This window comes from Morus notabilis, unplaced genomic scaffold, assembly GCF_000414095.1.
Source record: "Morus notabilis unplaced genomic scaffold, ASM41409v2 Scaffold2151, whole genome shotgun sequence".
Lineage (NCBI taxonomy): Eukaryota > Viridiplantae > Streptophyta > Magnoliopsida > Rosales > Moraceae > Morus > Morus notabilis.
In genome coordinates, this window is record NW_010365459.1 from 125097 (window position 1) to 144078 (window position 18982).

The 18982-nt window shown below is 32.8% G+C and overlaps 3 protein-coding genes across 3 annotated transcripts; all 3 read right to left on the bottom strand.

Annotated features, from left to right (window-relative positions):
- Window positions 1-1100: 1100 nt before the first annotated feature.
- On the bottom strand, window positions 1101-2012 carry LOC21387900. Its single transcript, XM_010108068.2, has one exon. It carries the CDS (start codon window positions 1956-1958, stop codon window positions 1236-1238), a length of 723 nt encoding a protein of 240 aa, XP_010106370.1. The 5' UTR covers window positions 1959-2012; the 3' UTR covers window positions 1101-1235.
- Window positions 2013-5470: 3458 nt separating this feature from the next.
- LOC21387901 lies at window positions 5471-6352 on the bottom strand. The gene is made up of 2 exons (XM_010108069.2): window positions 6065-6352; window positions 5471-5873 (listed from the first exon to the last, which is right to left on the bottom strand). Exons 1-2 carry the CDS (start codon window positions 6340-6342, stop codon window positions 5624-5626), a joined length of 528 nt encoding a protein of 175 aa, XP_010106371.1. The 5' UTR covers window positions 6343-6352; the 3' UTR covers window positions 5471-5623.
- Window positions 6353-16522: 10170 nt separating this feature from the next.
- On the bottom strand, window positions 16523-17328 carry LOC21387903 (miraculin). Its single transcript, XM_024172256.1, has one exon. It carries the CDS (start codon window positions 17312-17314, stop codon window positions 16661-16663), a length of 654 nt encoding a protein of 217 aa, XP_024028024.1. The 5' UTR covers window positions 17315-17328; the 3' UTR covers window positions 16523-16660.
- Between the last annotated feature and the right edge of the window lie 1654 nt (window positions 17329-18982).

Sequence of the window (18982 nt, forward strand, 5' to 3'; positions counted from 1 at the left end):
TTATCCATCTATATAGAAGACAACAGCTATAATAAGGTGTCAAGGCCAGTAGTGGTCCAACTAGTTCATTGCACATAGAGCCCGTCAGTGCTTATACAAATGTTCATAATATTTCTTTTAGATAATATCACACAATTCATCAAATCTACTTAATCGATCAGTTAAATTATTATATTGCAACGGAAATAATAATCATTCCACTTTTTAGTTTGTTGGAATAAATAAATAAAAGTAATTTGCTCAGGAACAAACAAAATAAAAAACAAATAAGATATTTTTATCTATTACCTCTCTCAAAGCTTTCACAACATATTACCTGTAATGGAAAATCCCACGGTTAGTGTTGGGAGATGCTCTTACCAAAATAGTAGTTGCTTTTAATTTTGATCCCAATAACAGTTTTGATTCTTTTGAATGGGGTAAAGCTAACAACGTTCTGAATCAGAACTCGTCAAGCTCGAGCACAGATAAATATAACGATATAATCAGACGGTGAATAATATCAACTGTAGATGCATATAATATAGACGCAACCACTCCCTACTGGCCTGATAGGCTCCATTCATTTTTACTCCTGTTAAAAGTTTTTCTTACAAAGAGTCTCCTAATTTAATTCGTCGAAAAATGTTTAGCTGCACAATTTGTATTGAATTTACAACACTTTGACAACATTTTCCATCTCCTGAGGTCTGCTGCTTTCTCAAATGTAATTTATTTCGCCGGTCATCTCATGGCTAGAGTTTCTATTTACGATGCTTGAATTTTTGTCTAGTTTTTCTTTGTATTGTCAAATTGGCTTGTACTAACAGTGGTGTTAACCTTCTTTAGCGATTTGTTTGTCTCGTTTTTTGTTTTCAGTGGTTTGATCATTGACGTACCTATTTAGGGGTCTAATTTCAAAACCTAATACGTATACGTTTATTTCCCTTGAGCATTCGGATCATAATTTTTTTTCTTGTACTTTGAGGTTGTACGAGTCAATTTTGATGTTTGTATTGTCTTGATCAAGATTTAAAATATGTTCTTTCCTATTTTCAATCAACCAAAAAAAAAAAGTAAATAATGTACAAAAGTTGCAAAATATCACACATCAAATACTGTTTAGTTTAACAATAAAAGACCACCTTCTTCCTTATTTAGTAATTCATTATTTTAGGTACATACATAGTTAGCATCTAAATCTAATGATATTAGATGCATTACAACACGGAAGAAGCAAAGTTTCATTTTGAAAATTAAGCATTAGAAGTACTCATTTTCAAGTACTGATCACTCTGTGGTTCTGCGGAGGCCCTGAATGCAAATGGCACCGAAGTATCAGCCAGAGACAGACGCTCAATTCCATCGCTATTAGTAAAGATTCCAATAGTTTGGCAATCATCTGATGAGAGCACAGATTGATCCAACACATAGACAGGGCACCATAGAAGCTTGTACTGACGCAGAGGATGTTCAGAGTATCTTTCAATTTTCAACCAACCGGGCCTGGTGAAGCCTGAGTTGTCACCAACAACGATAAACTGTTGTCCGAAAACTTGGTCGGGACGATTAATAACCTTCCACAATGAGTCGCCACATACGTATGATACAGCGGCATCAGGAAACTGGATGTTGAGAAATGTGGACTCTCGGATAAATTCGTCTTCGTCGGGTAGGATGGGCGAAAATTTTACTGGAATACTTGGTGTTGGTTGTGGACCAATTACAAATCTTTCAATTTTGTATTGAACCCAACAGGTTCCATTACGGTTTACGAGTGGTGAAATGGAGGTGACAAGTCCTAGTGGCAACGGCCTTGAAGGCCAAGCAATCAAATGATAATATTCGCCCTTTCGGAGTTCATTCCCTGAAACGTCAACAACTGCAGGAGGCAGAATGCCATTAGGGTTGGCAGACACTCCTTTTGTCGTGAAGGAAACGAGGAGGAGGGACAATGTGAATAAAGTGGTGGCTTCCATTTGCGTTATTTTTGGCTTTTTTTTTTTTTTTTTTTGTGTAGAAATGACGCTGAAAAAGCTTGTATTTATAGAATTTCCGAAGAAAAAAAAAAGCTTGTATTTATAGATAAAGATTCAGTCCCAATATTACGTGTCCAATATTATGCATGTTTTTAGTTTGGAAATTCCTCCCACCTACCCATTGTGCACGTTTTAATGTTTGGGACAAATTTACATCACGTACAATAGAGTAAAATTATGAAATTTCACCCTAAAATTATTGTTCAAACAACAAGTGTGCGTGCTTCATTGAAATTAGTGTGGTGGTATAGAAATAACTTCTTTAATCCGTCAATTAAATTTAAAAAAGTTTAACAAATACTATTTCAAAATACTCTTTAAAAAAAATCAAATAATTAGATGTGGGACATTGATTATTATAATGTCGCTCTTATTAAAAGAAATTAACTTTTTTTATGATTTATCCACTGTAGATCTTTCGTTGTTTGGAGTTTAGAATATTGAAGGATTTCGGAAATTGTGAAAATTTTCAATCTTGAGTTAGTTTGTGTGTGGATTAATTACAAAAATTTCCTACGAACTATGACCCTTGTAACACTTTGCCCTCCGAATTTTAAAAAATAACATCCGTCATCTTCAAACTTTGTTCCGTTAATAATTTTGCCACTTCTATTACAATGAGTGATGGAACAAAGTTCGGGAGGAACGGATATTACTTTTTAAAGTTCGAGAGGTAAAATGTTACAAGGGTCATAGTTGGGGTGAATTTTTATAATTAATCCTTTATCTTTTTTATTGATAAGGTAGGTGTATGCAATAATTGTTTTATATGCTTTCGATGGCGAAACGAATGTTTGTTTATACTCCTTTACTCTTCCTTTTTTTTGTTTGTTTATACTATATTTTTTTCCCAAGTTTGATTAGTTTTCAATGTTTTAATTCTTTTCTATGTTATTCTTGACATTGTTCTTGATAAGGTTTGGTTTTTTCAAGATTTGGTGAATTTTTGTCCGCTTATTTTTCAATAATTTTCTATAGGGTTTATGTTCTATTGGTATTGTTTATGGAGGATTTAGATGTTCCAAACTATGCTTGTTAATTTATTTCTTCTTTTATTGGTTAATTTTCGGTCCGAATCTTCCTTTTTTTCTTTCAATTGTTTTGGGATTTTTCTACGTTGGACTCTGTTAGGCAGGCTTTTATTAGATTTCAAAAAATTGTGCTTGAATTGCCATTATTTGTTTTTCTATTTTTTGTTAATTTAATGTAACTTCCCAAAATTTCCAGGTATAATATTTCATTTTAGTTATTATTAACAGAGGAAAAGATTATTAGCTGATAAAAAAGAGGGTACAAGTGCACTAATTTTATGAGGAAAAGGTTATTGTATTATTAAATACATACACGAGGGAGCTAACTAAAATTATATCTAATAAGCACATATTTGTACATGTAAATACATATAACAAATAATAATGGCAAGATCATCATACACCATGTTTATAAACCATGCGATGCATGTATTTGAATATTTAGCCACATAAATTTTAAAAGGGAGCGCATAAAAGCTAGGTATAAAATGGTGCACTTACCTTTACTATAACAAAATATATATACATATAAAATCGAAAGTATATGCACTACTATTTGTTCCAAGGGGACTTTAATTCCATCATAAGGTATTAAAATTTTATAAGTCTAAAATACGAAAAATTGTGATCCACAGACAAACGTCAATTCTACAGGAGTAAACTTTGAGTAGGAATGAGGCTACATATCATTTTTCTATAAATAATAGATCATTAATTCAGAAGCAAGATTCCATGTGATGTAAAAAACAAATTATGAGATATGGGGTGTCCCAAAAATTTACTTTGTCAATAAGTAGCTGAATAATAAAGCATTTATGATTTATTGTTTCATCAAGGGTGAGGATTTTACCAAAGCAATTCTCGTCCAATGGCTACAGAATAGGACTTATATTATGCATGCATGATGATCCTTAGGGAAACAAGTTTTGATGATTTTAGGTGTATGCACAAAGGTAATCAGATGTTATATATATACAGATATACAGATATACCGATATTATATATATGTACAGATATACAGATATACAGATATTATATATGTATGCACAGATAATGCTCTCAAAAAACCTTTTCTCCTTTTATATGTATGTACAGATATACAGATATTATATATATATATATATATATATATATATTTTAGTAAGGATAAGAATGAGAATAGAGATTACCATATCGATAGTAAGTAGATTTTGAACATTGATTTTTATCTCAAAAAGTAAAAATGACTTTTTGTTTATTTAGCCGCTTTTAAATACTAATAGTATAAAAAATAATGTTAGATTTTATCCATCTATGTAGAAGACAACAGCTATAATAAGGTGTCAAGGTCAGTAGTGGTCCAACTAGTTCATTGCACATAGAGCCCGTCAGTACTTATCTACGTACAACATGCCTAAAATGTGTATGTCGTATTCATATATAATTTGATTTTCTTCTATTGAAGAAATGTTCATAATATTTCTTTTGGATAATATCACACAATTCATCAAATCTACGTAATCGATCAATTAAATTATTATATTGCAACAGAAATAATAATCATTCCACTTCTTTGTTTATTGGAATAAATAAATAAAAGTAATTTGTTCAGGAACAAACCAAATAAAACAAATAAGAAATTTTTATCTATTACCTCTCTCAAAGCTTTCACAACATATTACCTGTAATGGAAAATCCCGCGGTCAGTGTTGGGAGATGCTCTTACCAAAATAGCAGTTGCTTTTAATTTTGATCCCAATAACAGTTTTGATTCTTTTGAATAGGGTAAAGCTAACAACGTTTTGAATTAGAACTCGTCGAGCTCGAGCATAGATAAATATAACGATATAATCAGACGGTAAATAATGTCAACTGTAGATGAATATAATATAGACGCAACCACTCCCTACTAGCCCGATAGGCTCCATTCATTTTTACCCCAGCTAAAAGTTTTTCTTACAAAGAGTCTCCTAATTTAATTCGTCGAAAAATGTTTAGTTGCACAATTTGTATTGAATTTACAACACTTTGACAACATTTTCCATCTCCTGAGGTCTGATGCTTTCTCAAATATAATTTATTTCGCCGGTCATCTCATGGCTAGAGTTCCTAATTACTATGCTCGGATTTTTGTCTAGTTTTTCTTTGTATTTTCAAATTTGCTTGTACTAACAGTGGTCGTAACCTTATTTAGCGATTTGTTTGTCTCATTTTTTATTTTCAGTGGTTTGATCATTGACGTACCTATTTAGGTGCCTAATTTCAAAACCTAATACGTATATGTTTATTTCTCTTGAGCATTCGGATCATAATTTTTTTTCTTGTACTTTGGTACGAGTCAATTTTGATGTTTGTATTGTCTTGAATCTTGCTTTAAAATACGTTCTTTCCTATTTTCAATCAACCAAAAAAAAAAGTAAATAATGTACAAAAGTTGCAAAATATCACACATCAATAATGTTTAGTTTAACACTAAAAGACCACCTTCTTCCTTATTTAGTAATTCATTATTTTAGGTACATACATAGTTAGCATCTAAATCTAATGATATTAGATGCATTACAACACGGAAGAAGCAAAGTTTCATTTCGAAAATTAAGCATTAGAAGTACTCATTTTCAAGTGCTGATCACTCTGTGGTCCTACGTAGGCCCTGAATCCAAATGGCACTGAAGTATCAGCTAGAGTCAGACGCTCAATTCCATCGCTATCAGCAAAGATTCCAATGGTTTGGCAATCATCTGATGAGCGCACATATTGATCCACCACATAGACAGGGCACCATAGAAGCTTGTAATCACGCCGAGGATGTTCGGAGTTTCTTTCAAATTTAAACCAACCGGGCCTGGTGAAGCCCGAGTTGTCACCAACAACCACAAATTGTTGTCCGAAAACTTGGTCGGGACGATTAATAACCTTCCACAATGAGTCGCCACATACGTGTGATACAGCGGCGTCAGAGAATTGGATGTTGAGAAATGTGGACTCTCGGATAACTTCGTCTTCTTGGTCCGGTGGGATAGGGAAGAATTTTACCGGAAGACTCGGTGTCGCGATCGTAAATAATTCGACTTTGTGTTGAACCCAACAGGTTCCATTTCTTCTACGAGTGGTGAAATGGAGGAGACGTATATTAATGGCAGCGGAACATTAGGCCAAGCCACCAAATCATAGTATTTGCCCTTTAGGAGTTCGTTTCCCGAGCTATCAACGACTGCAGGCGGGAGAACGCCAAGGCCGGGCCTGGCGGAGTCTCCTCTCGTTGTGAAGGAAAGGAAAAGGAGGAACACTGTGACTAAAGAAATAGCTTCCATTTTTTGTTATTTTTGGGATTTTTGTGTAGAAATGTCCATGACAAAGCTTGTATTTATAGACTAGCTAGAGACCTTTCACAATGTTACGTACCAATTATGCATGTTTTTAGCATGGAGATTTCTCCCACCAACCAATTGGTAGGTTAGCCCTCTAGAATACAAATTCTCACGGACTATACATTTGTTATCCTAATTCCTATGTTTACGGTCAGTAAATTTTCTGCATCGTATTATGAAATTTCGCCCCAAAATTATTGTTCAAATAAGTGTACTTCGTGCTTAATCGAATTAATGCTATTTGCGCAATAGGCTTTTAAGAACATAGAATATACCTAATAAATTTTTTTTAAAGGAATATATAAAACAATTAGATTTGGAACCTTAATTATAGTCTCGATCATGATTAGAAAAAAGGGATATTTACCTTTTCTTCTCCTTATATTTTAGAATTATTAAAAAACTATACCTGTATTTTTTTATCTCCTCAAATGTGTACCTTCAAATTAGATTTGATACACAAACCTATACCATTTCAAGATCAAGCCTCGATTTTGAGCCCAAAAATAAGAAGACAACCCTCAAATAGGAAAATAAAAAAAAATGAGTAACAATAATAAAAAACTTTACTTACAGTTTTATCCAAAACACCCTCAAAATGAGTTTGTGTGTCATTTTTGGAAGCTGCCTTTTTTCTTAATTTTAAACATCAAAATCAATTATTGACTAAGATAAGGTATATTACACAATTTTGCTTGTATTTCCATTTGTTTTTCTTTTTTTTCTTTTACCAATGAACTCTTAAATTCCAAAATTTCCAGTTATAATTTTGCATTCAAGGTTGTTATGAAAAAGGAAAAGATTATTAACTGATAAAAAAGACAGTATGTACAAATTCCATAAAGCTGAAGAATATTATTAGCTGGTAAAAAAGAGGGTGCAATAGTTGAATGCGAAAACGGTTATTGTATGAGAGGAACCTAATTAAATTATATGAAGGTGTCGATATCAAATTAAAAGCCACAATTGTATACATATACATATATAGATATATCATGTCTTATAAACCATGTGATGCATGTGTTTGAATATCTAGCCACCTAAATTTTAAGAAGGGGCCATGTACAGCTTTTAGTTAACGGAGAGGATTGAAATTTATATTTGTGGTAAAAAAGACTGCCACATATGGTGTAAAGGAAGATTGTGTAAAAGATAAGATGATGTCTATCACACGATTCTATTAAAATTACTGTGAAAGGATATGAATTCTATGGTAAACATTTTTTGTCGATTCTGCACCCATAAACCATTAAGTTAGGAAGAAAATCCTTATCAATATAAAAGATTTAATGATTCAGTAGAAAGAGATTTAATGATTCAATGAAGAATTAAAGACCAAAAAATTTTTATCACTACAAAAGAAGTTCCAAACCGCCCCCGTGCAACAAAGAAAACAATGATGCTAAATCAGAAGCGTCCTTGCCAATAAAATTTCGCAAGAAACAAGAGGGGGTAAGAATGATGGAGAGGATATCAATTACTTGATTACTCATAGAAGTTATTTTAAATTTGTAGTGGCAGATGGTCAGTGAGACCGATTTTATGTGGGTTTTTCCTCCAAACTGCCTTCCTTATTGGTCAAAAGATTTAACCCAAAACCTGCTTGCTTAGAGAATCAAATTGTTCCTGTCTGCTTTTTCTTTTTTGATTTTATGACTGATAGAAATGAAAACTCTTTTGTTATATGCTTTATACCTAAAAATTTTCTTTGGTAGATCCTAAGACGAATTATGTACACGATGAGGATCACAATCATTGATACAGTTTGGGTACCAAGCTATCTTATCAATATATTTTAAAAAAAAAGCCTTCGATGTAGTGATGAAATTTTTATACATAATAAATCCGACTAGTTTTTTTTCATTATTAAAATGAATCAAATCCTATCAAATATTTATATTTCTCCTTTGAATTACTCATATATATCCTATGAATTTCATTTCGCACCGGAAACTATTCTAGGAGAAGTTTGAATCCGTTCCGTTCGGATATTGATCGGTCTTGGTTTGACATGGTTTACGCGTTACTGGTTCCCGGAAGAGTTAATATCCCCATTAACTAAACCCTTTCTTCCCCTGCCTTTGGACTCGTATTTTGTTCGTACACAATCAACGGAGGCCTCCCCGTCAAAAAAGACGTCGAGAGTTTCACTTAACCATTCCCCTCCTGCAGCCAAAGTGATAGCAGTTCTAGCATCCACCGGTAATGCGTGGAAGATTGTAAGCTTTCTATGTGGATAGGACGTATCAACACCTTTTCCATCTTTTAAAGGGAAATATATGAGAATAATAAAGACGATCTTTCGACAGGATGAAATCAATGCTTGGTTCCTGCCAGTTTGACGAGAAAGAAAGACAGACATTCCAGAAGCTTCACTTGCGACCGTGACCGAATCACAGAAAGAGAACGAGTGAGGCGCTCTCATTTCATTCCCAGCCGCTTGGCTGATAATGAGGAAACGAATTCTACCTTTACCGATTGGACTGGTTCAACATCTCCACAGGACGCCCTACTAGTTGGCGTAAGGACTGCTTTTGCCCTGGGACCAAAGAACAAAGGGAAGCTTAGCTCTCACTACTAGTGAATGATGAAATGCCTCGACTTAGAAACCACAGCCCTTCTGTCGAGAGGACAAAATCCATCCTTTTTATAAAATAGAATCTTAGGGATGCCTTGCAGTTGAAGCCTCTAGTTTATAATTTAGGGATATAATATGTGGGGTGTGTAGAGAAAAAAAGACTCTCTTAGTTTCTCTTTCATAATAAAATTTAATTATATAATTAAGTCTGTAGTCATTTTATTTAAGGGCCTTTTTGTAATAAAATTTTTTTAATTTTAAGGAGGTGCAGAGACTAAAAAAAAAGGTGTGAATAGAACTACCATTCCTTTGAACTTCTTAAATTTCTTTTAACTTTTACCTATTACAACTTATAACCCCACTTACCAGCATTACACAACACGCCATGACGGGCAGTAAATCAAAAATATTTTCCCAATCACTATTACTACTAGTAATGAGCATTGACTTCCATTGTTATGTTATTTTTTATTTCTTGGTTTTTTTTTTTTTTTTTTGCGCACAAATGACTTTAACCAAACGTGTTCTTATAGAATGTTACCTAACAATCAAAGCATGGTTTTAAGGCACGGTTATTAGTGCACAAATTTCAGTTTTCACGCATGTTTATTGTTGCGATAAAATCCTATGTATGAAAATAGCTCTACGCAAGTGCACGTAATCGCACAAGTAATACAGTAATGAGTAAAAGTATCGTCTCCACAGGGACTGAGTTAATAAAGAATTGATTACAAAAACCAATTGTGCTAAAGTGATCGAGAATGATTCGAATGCCAAATTGATATTGATTAAGTAAAATGAATGAGTAAAATAAACGTATGTGATTGAAATGCAAACAAGTGGTAAAACTCAACAGGATTTAAGCTCTAAGCTGTGAATCAATGATGGGTAAAGGCTAGGATTACTGATTTCCCCTCGGTTGCAACTCTGACCACGTTTTGCTATAGGATTGTTGTAGCAAAGTTCATCCAGTCAACCTAAAATTATGCATAAATATCTTCCGATAGATCTATGCTTATAGTTCCTTAAACCAAAACCAACATATTCCTATGCACTTTAGTTTACCAAACCTAAAGTTAAGCACCAATTTTAATAGGTTGTACAAGACAATAATATATTCCTATACTATTCCCTTATATTATCCAAGCTGGATCTAACTAAACTAACATTTCCAGAATTAGTTAAGTTTATATTTTTCACTAAATGATGGCCTGTCACTTAACAGAAATTAGACAATATTATACTTGAATAAACAGGATGAAGATTACGCAAGCAATTAGAATAACAAATAAATCTTCATTGCAACTTTGGTTCCATCAATAATCCTAGCTAAAGAATTTAGCTCATGTTTAGTTCAACAAAATCAGAAATAATAACAATAAAAAGCTTCATTCGTTCACAGAGAGTAAATACAGAAAGATGAAGAAAATGACTAAGCTAAAATCTGAGGCCAAAACAGGTGTGTATCTATGATGTACTATCCCCTTCTAGCTCTAGAAACCAGTGCCCACAATTTCTCATGCACTCTCTTCTTTTCTCTCTTCTCAGCTCGTACCAAGAATTCTGTGCGCCTCCCTCTCTATCTCTGGCTGCCTGGTCAGTACTCTTCTTTTTCCTTTTATACTAGGGCAGGATGAGGTACCCTAATTACATGTTTCTGCCTCAGAGCCAAAACTGATGGTCCCCGCTTTAGTACTCTTACAGCTGTCCCCTCATGTCAGAGTCGGTAATTTGGACCACTGCTAGCTGTACATGAAAACAAACTGCACCAGCTTGCACCTTTTGGTTTCATCTGCGTTGCTATAGCTTTGCTGCAGCAACGGGTTCGTTCCTGCCTTCACTTCCTTTACCGTGCTTTTCTTTCAAATTGCTTTTACCAACACTGCCCCGTTGTTTTCCTGCACTAATTACCCAAAGTCAACACACCTGTATTGAACATGAGGACTAAATCCATGTTATAACGAGATTGCTCCACAAATATCAACCTTCTATCAACTAAATAAAAACTAACAAATATGTTATACAAAATACTAACACTAAGGCATTTTACCTTGAGAAAATAAACAATTACTAAGCCTAAAAGTATGCTAAATAACTCTATTTCATATGCTAAATAACTCTATTTCATATGCTAAATAACTCTATTTCATCGAGTTATCATTTATAATCTAGAGATCATGTCTCCCACCTAAACATTGTGCACATTTTTAAAGGTTATTTCGTAGTATACAGAAATTCACCCATCAATTGTGATAACCTTATCCTCACATCCTCTAATAAAATATATATATAAATTAAAAACCGAAAAGAAAATCTGATAAGTGTTTGTCGGAGTACATGCGCTTCACGTATTGTGAAATTTCACCTTCAAACACGCATACAACAAAACTGAAAATCTGATAAGTGTTTGTGGGAGTACATGCGCGTCACGTATTGTGAAATTTCACCTTCAAACACACATACAACAAAGGGAAATGTACGCGTCTCTATTCAATCGATTTATGTGAGCGTCGCGTCTCTGCCTATTCCTACATTTGATAGCACAACTGTAGATGACGCTCTCAGAGGATTTGTTACCTGGCCCGGGAATTTAGGTGACGCTCTACCTATTATTGTGGAAGTTTAACTATATGTCTACAATACATAATATAATATAATTATAATTTTTAGAAAGTCTTTGGAACCAATTGATTATACTGGAGCATTTTGTTCTTCCTGGGATCGTAAAATCTCATTTCGCTAGCTCATTAATTTTATAAATTCAGCCATCACATTTTTCAATTATAAAATAAAATACCGAAGTTTAAAATCCTATTAATATAGTCTTCTGAAAAGAAGTTCGTTTAATATGAGATCGTAAATGTTTGGACTTTAGTTGATAATTTATTGACATTGGTTGTAAAAATTTAAAAACAGGTATTTTTGGCAACTGGCGTTAATGAAGAAGATCGGATGTGTTTTTAGTTATTTGATTGTGTTCATAGTAAAAAAAATTATGAATCACAAATGGGCCTAAAAAAATTGAGAGGAAGAAATAAATTTTTGTGTTGGCCCAACTTTGTGCTAGCCTACAAAAAAAAAAGAAAAGGGAATTTAAAAAAAAAAAAATACACATTTTAATAGAACGTGGTGCAAAAACGTGAAGTAAAACGTGGTGTAGAACGTGGTGTTCGTTCTCTTATATAAAGGAAGCCAGTGAGTGCAAAGGAAGAGAGGACGGGAGGAAAAATTTTTGGCCTGGAGACTTTGTGCAGGTGTGTGCAGTGAAGAGGAAAGAGAAAAAAAATCTTTGGTGTGTGTGTGCAGAAGAAAAGTGAAATATATATATATATAGACTTCGTGCAGTGTGTGTGAGTGCAGGATGAAACAAAAAGAAAAAAAAAGACTTCAGGTAGGCGTGTTTGCACAAGGGAAGTGAGAGAAACAAAGAAAAAGAAAATACGGCCTCGTTCATTTTGCTATTTGAGTTTAGAATTTAAGTTTTGCTACAGTAAAAAATTCTCACAAATAATTACATTTAATTTTTTTGCTACAGTAAAAAACTCTCACATAAAATCACATCTCAACTCGAATTAAAAACTCGAATCAGCGAACTAAACGGGCCAACAGTGTGTGTAGCCCTGTAGCTTTCTTCTATATCGAAGTATCATCTCAAGACAAGAAGTTCATCTGTCATTAGTCAGATTCATGCTCAAAAATGATGAGGTTGTAAATTTTAGAACCTCTAAAAAAATAAAGTTATAAATTTTAAAACTCTATAAAATTATGAGGTCGCAAGTTTTAGAACTTCTAAAAAACTCTACAAAATTATGAGGTTGCAAAATTTAAAACCTCTAAAAAATCAAATAGAATTGTAAATTTTAGAACACTACAAAATTACGGGGTTGTAAAATTTAGAACCTCTAAAAAATCAAATAGAGTTGTAAATTATAGAACTCTACAAAAAGAGTTACAAATTTTAGAACTCTATAAAATTACAGAGTTGCAAAATTTAAAACTTTATATAATGAATCTGACTATAATAATATAGTTTAAAATATTATTATAATTTTGAGTCTGACTTATAAAGTGCAACCCGAGTAAAAATCAGAGACCACTTACGTGAGGGCTTCTTTTCGTTTCCTAGGAAAAAAAAAGAAGAGAAATAAAAAAATCAGCCAAAGAACTAGAACAAAAGATGACAGAAAGGCTAAATAAAAAAAAATTACCTTCAACAACGTCTCTTTTGTTCTTTCGACTGAAAGGCAAACTCTTCCTTTTTTTTTTACCTGGAATCGGAGAATGGCTCTGCAATTAAAGTTTTGTCAGAAGAAATATGATTTGACACAAAAAAAAACCATATATGAATACATCATATATATATATATATATATGTGTGTCAGTATATATGAAAGAGGAGACTGAGAAGACGCTGACACGCGTTTTCTACAAACGTCTGCAGAGAAAAGAATATATACACATATGTATATCATTTATATATACCATTAATATGTGTATATATATATATATATGTATGTATCACTTATATGTTGCCGTGCAAAGTTGCTGTGACTTTTGCAGTGTAATGGTATATATATATCAAAGAGTTCACGTTAGACTTGCTGTGGCTTGCTATGCGAAAATGGCTTGCTGTGGCTTGCTGTGACGCAGGGATAAAGGGAAAATGGCTTGCTGTGGTTTGCTGTGGCGCTTGACGTTAGATATATATATATATATATATAAGAAGGGAAACGTGTATAAAGGATGAGGATGAGGAAAATCTAAGTTCCTTTTGAAATTAAATTGTTAGCAAACAAGGGAATATACATCATACAATCGGATCAATCAATTTAGATATGATGAAATTCAAAATTAAAAAGAGATAAGGGATAAAAGATAAATTTTAAAAAAAATTCGGAATATTAAATATCTCAAAATTTAAAGTGCACAAATTAGGCCCCTCTATGGTCTTTTAGTTCAAAAGATGAGCCCATTGTCTCATAAAATCATATGGTGATTAAATACAATATTCAAATCCCAAATTCAAATAAAAAAAAATATCAACACTAAATTCAAAAAGGATCATTTTAATTCCTCATAAGGTCATATATCGGGGAATTATCCAAATGCAACTCTCAAATCCAAACTCTAAAGTAAAATTTCAAATCGAATTTTAAAACATCTTTGAATTTCTCCTATGGTCATATATCAAGGAATTCCCCAAAATCTAAAATTCAAATTTAAGAACTACGGTTGACTTGATTCTGCAAAGGATACGTAGGCAACCTAAAATTTAGGTGCAGTTTCAATACCAAATTCAATTCTAAAATTCCCATAAAAGATAAAATCAATACAAAACCAAATCAAATTTCAAAGTGCGTCAATTCCTCATAAGGTCATACACCGATGAATTATCCAAATTTTCAAAACCAAATTTTTGAACTACGATTGACTTGATTCTCTCTCAGATACGTAGGCAACTAAAAATTTAGGTGCAGTTTCAAGACCAAATTCAATCCTAAAAAAAAATCCTCATAAAGGACAAAGTCAAAACAAAACTAAATCAAACTTCAAAGTGCGTAAGTTCCTCATAAGGTCATACACCGATGACTTATCCAAATTTTCAAAACCAAAATTCGAACTACAAGTGGCTTGATCCCCTAATGGGGTATGTAGGCAACTCGGCCAAATTCATCGAGTTCAGCCGCAATTTTAAATCAACCTAAATTTCCCAAATTCACAAAAAATAGAATTTACTGTTTTAACTGGAATCAAAAGGTCTTCCCTTGTACCAAAGGATTGTAATTAAGAGGTTATTCTTATAATTTTGGATGGGTCGAACTAAAAATAATAAACTCCTATGCTAATTAAATCCTAGTGTAGGTGAAATTATATTATGTGTGAAATATTATTTCAACATTAATGAATATTTTCACTCAACAGATTGCTTCAAATATGAATGTTCTTTTCTTGATAGAAATTAGTTTTTGGAAGGAAGTATCCTAGAAGATTGGGGATTAATAGAAGGAAGGAAGTATCCTAGAAGATTTGTGAGAAATGGAAAGTTATTGCATATCTGGAAATTGAATATAGTTTCTGTTTTTGAAAGTCAACTATTGATCCAAAGATGGTAAATTGATAATTGGTGATTTGATTGATATTTGATTGAGTTTCCACAACTGGATGCTCTTTCTCTGTCTCCTAGGAATGTGTCCAGGTTCGTATATCAGTTTTAGAAAGATTTCAGGATCTAAGAAGATTGATTCTCGAACTGGTTTTGAGAGAGCTGACCCTGACAGCTATGTTACAGTTATTGTTGCAATAAGGATCTGCAACAGATTTGGTTCAGCGAATTTATTGAAGAGGTCGTCAAGCTGTTCACATTTTGCTTATTTATTCAAAAATCTCTCGAGTCTTTGTACATGACCTTTTGATTAGTTTTTCTAGGTTGTGAGATAGGTGTGAGCACTTGTATTCAGAGAGATTATTTGAGTGTTTTTCGGAAGAAAAACATAGTTGGAGGGATTCCAATGTTAAAAAGTCAAGGGGATCTCGCTGTTCAAGTCCATTGAGAAATTGTAAGTTCATAGGAATCTTCTTAGAGATGGAGTCTCGGGTAGATTAAGTCCAATTGAATTGTAAAAGAGTTCTTAGTGAATTGTTCATCATCTGGGCGTGACCTCGCGGAGTAAGTTGTGACCGAACCGCGATACCATTTCCCTCGTGTTTTTTTATTTTACGTCTCTGCATTATTTATATTGTCTTATTAAGTATTAAAAGACTCAAACTGGTACCAACAGTAAATATGACTTTTTCCGGATAGTTTATGTGGTTCTTTTTAACCTCTTCTAGAAATTGTACCATAGAAAAGAAATTATCAAAAGAGATAGATATGCAAATAAAATAGTTTTGAACAATTTTGTAAATAACTAACAAATTTTTTAGTTTAGTGTAAAATGAGAGAGAAATGAAAAATAACTTTTAGTCGTTTTTCATTTTTTATTTTCATTTTCTCCTCTCTCGAGCAAAGAGAGAGAAAGAGAGAAATTAATGGGTTTTTTATACTGAAAACAATCTCTTGATAAAACTACAAAACGCATTTTTAAAGATGAATTCTGTCTGAAATTGAAAACGTTTTCATTTTCATTTTCATACAAAAAATAAAATTATTTTAAAACGAGTTCCAAACACGCCCATTATATATTTATTGATAAATACTTTATTTTCCCAAAATAAATTATTATGGCTTAGTAAATAAATTTTTAACAGCAAGCATATTGGTAACGTTAAAAAATTATATTTCACAAATATGTTGTTTACTACAATTACTGTTATAAAAATTAATGTCAAATTATTTCTTTCTATACAAAGGGCAAATCAAGAGTAAAAGCGATATCAAGAATAAAAGTCATAGTAATGTGTCATGACTCGAGATCAGTGGTTCAACATGTACATTGCACATAAAGCCTATATATGCTTATCTACAAGAGATACAACACGATTAGAATATAATTGCGGTACTCGTGATGTTAAAATAAAAAGAATTGATGTTAACGTAAAGCGATATTAAGAGCAGATAATGCCATTTCTTATTAAGATTCATAACAAAACGATACAAACACGCACAAGAACTTCTTCTTCCTTATTTATTGATATTAGATGCATTACTACTGCTTGGAAGAAGTAAACTTTCATTTTTGTAATTTATTTTAAATGCTTCATTTTGAAGTTGAGTCCATCTTTTGCGGGTAAGAATGAAAAGCTTAATGCTTCATCAGCCAAAGCCAAACGCTTTGTCCCATAGACTCTGTTTGAGATCCCAACATCTCGACCAAAGCTAGAAACCAGCTTGTAGGTACGATTATCTATTTCCGAAGCTTTTTCGATCTTGAACCAACTGCTTCTATCTTCCTCCGCTCCACCAAGAGTCACAAACGGTTCAAATCCTTCCAGCACCTTCCACACCGGTGACTCTCCGAATACTGGTGGTAGTTCATTAGAGTACTTGATGTTGAGATAAGTGGACACGTGGATCGATGCATCTTCGTTGAGATTAGTGGGTGAAAATGTTACTGGAAGACCTTTTATCCCATAAGTAAATACTTCAATTTCAAGTTGAAGCCAGGTAGTTCCAGGACGATATATACCTGGGATAATGGCAGCGGTATATAGAAAAGGCAACGCTATCGAAGGCAATAAGTAATAATATTCACCCTTTTGGAGTTCGTTTCCATTTAAGTCAAGAACTGCAGGAGGTTCCTTATCAAGGATGGAGATACCACGACTAGCGTACACTCCATAATTTGTTGTGAAAAAAAGGAAAAGGAAGGACAAGGTGAATAAAGTGGTAGCTTCCATTTGTGTTATTTTTGGGATTTTTGTGTAGAAATGACTAAAACAAAGCTTGTATTTATAGAGAGTTAAGGATTTGTAAATACCTTGAGTAGCAACATTCATGCACGTTTTTAATGTGAAGATTTCGGCCACCTACCCAGTGTGTCCGATTTAAGGCCTGACCTCTAGCGTACAAATTCTCACAGATATATGTATCCTCTTAATACCATAATGGAAGGACGGTGTGAGTAAAATAGTAGCTTCCATCAATGGTATTTTCTTAAGATTTTGTGTAAGATGAATTTGAAGCTTGTGATTTTTTTTTTTTTTTTTTTTTTTTTTGTTGAAAAAAACTTTCTATAGGGGGAGGTTGCTGAATAAAACTTTCTATAGAGGCAGATGTGTTACGATCTCACCCGCCAATTAATTAAAATGTATTCTTGATGTAAACATTAGTATGTTTTGAAGGAAATAAATTTTCACTTGTATTATTACCTTAATAATGTAAATTTTCTACTTTAAGAATATACTAAAAAAGAAAATGAAATTTTACTGCAACAAAATATTTTTACTTAAAAAGAGGATTTAGTTTTTAGAAAAATAAGTAAAACACTTCTACTTTAATAAAAAGATATTTCTCGTTTAGAAATAGACATTATCATTTGATTTTTTAAAGTCGTTTCCTTGAAATTCTTTTCAAATTGACGTCGTTTTAGTTTGTCAGCATCGTTATCTACTTATCTGTCAATCCCTTTTATATAGGGGGAAGGAGCAAAATAGGCCAAGATTTAGGAGGAATTAAAATTAATTGGCCTATATTTTAGAAAAGTTAATAAATAAGTCAACTTAAGAAAAATCTAAATATACAAACACATGAATTTCTAAAAATACCATTGGTAAATATAAGATATGCCGGCAGTCTCCCATCGTCGCCCGGCCACCGGCTGGTCTCCTGCCTTCCACCGGCAGGTCTCCGGCCAGCCGCACCATAACTTGATAGGTTATGATCCATAACCTGACAGATTACGCCTCGGTCATTGGCGCCGATCATAATCTGACAAATTATGATCCATAGAAGAAAATGGTAAATTTGAAAATAAAAAATTAGAAATACAAAATGGCCTATTAATTTTTATAATTTAGTAAATTGGCCAATTTTCCTCCATAACTTTTAAATTTTGACCTATTTCCTATAATTTCCCCTTTTTTATATTGTACTTTAATACTAAAATCAAATTTCACTGCAATAAAATATTTTTCCTTAAAAAGAGGAATTATTTTGAGAATACCATCAGAAAAATATGCTGGTCACGAGTTGGTTTCACTCTTTTACTTTACTAGAGGTAGAGATCATGATGAGAATCAGATTCCGATAATAGCCAGATGTTGGACACTTATTTTAATCCGAAATAGTCAAAATGACTTTCTCTTTATGGTTTATTTAGTCATTAATTAACCTCGTCTAAAAATTTGTTTTCGAAAAGGACGTTTTCTAGTAATTAGACCCATACTAATATATATTGTTACTATTAATGTATAAATGACAAATCAAGAATGAAGCCACAATAAGGTGTCAAGGACTGTGGTCCAGGTTTTTTTTTTTTTTTTTTTTTTTTTTTTTTTTAAAAGGGGGGTCCAGTTTCTACATTACACATAATATTTGTGTATATTTGTAAGGCAGTAATCCAATTT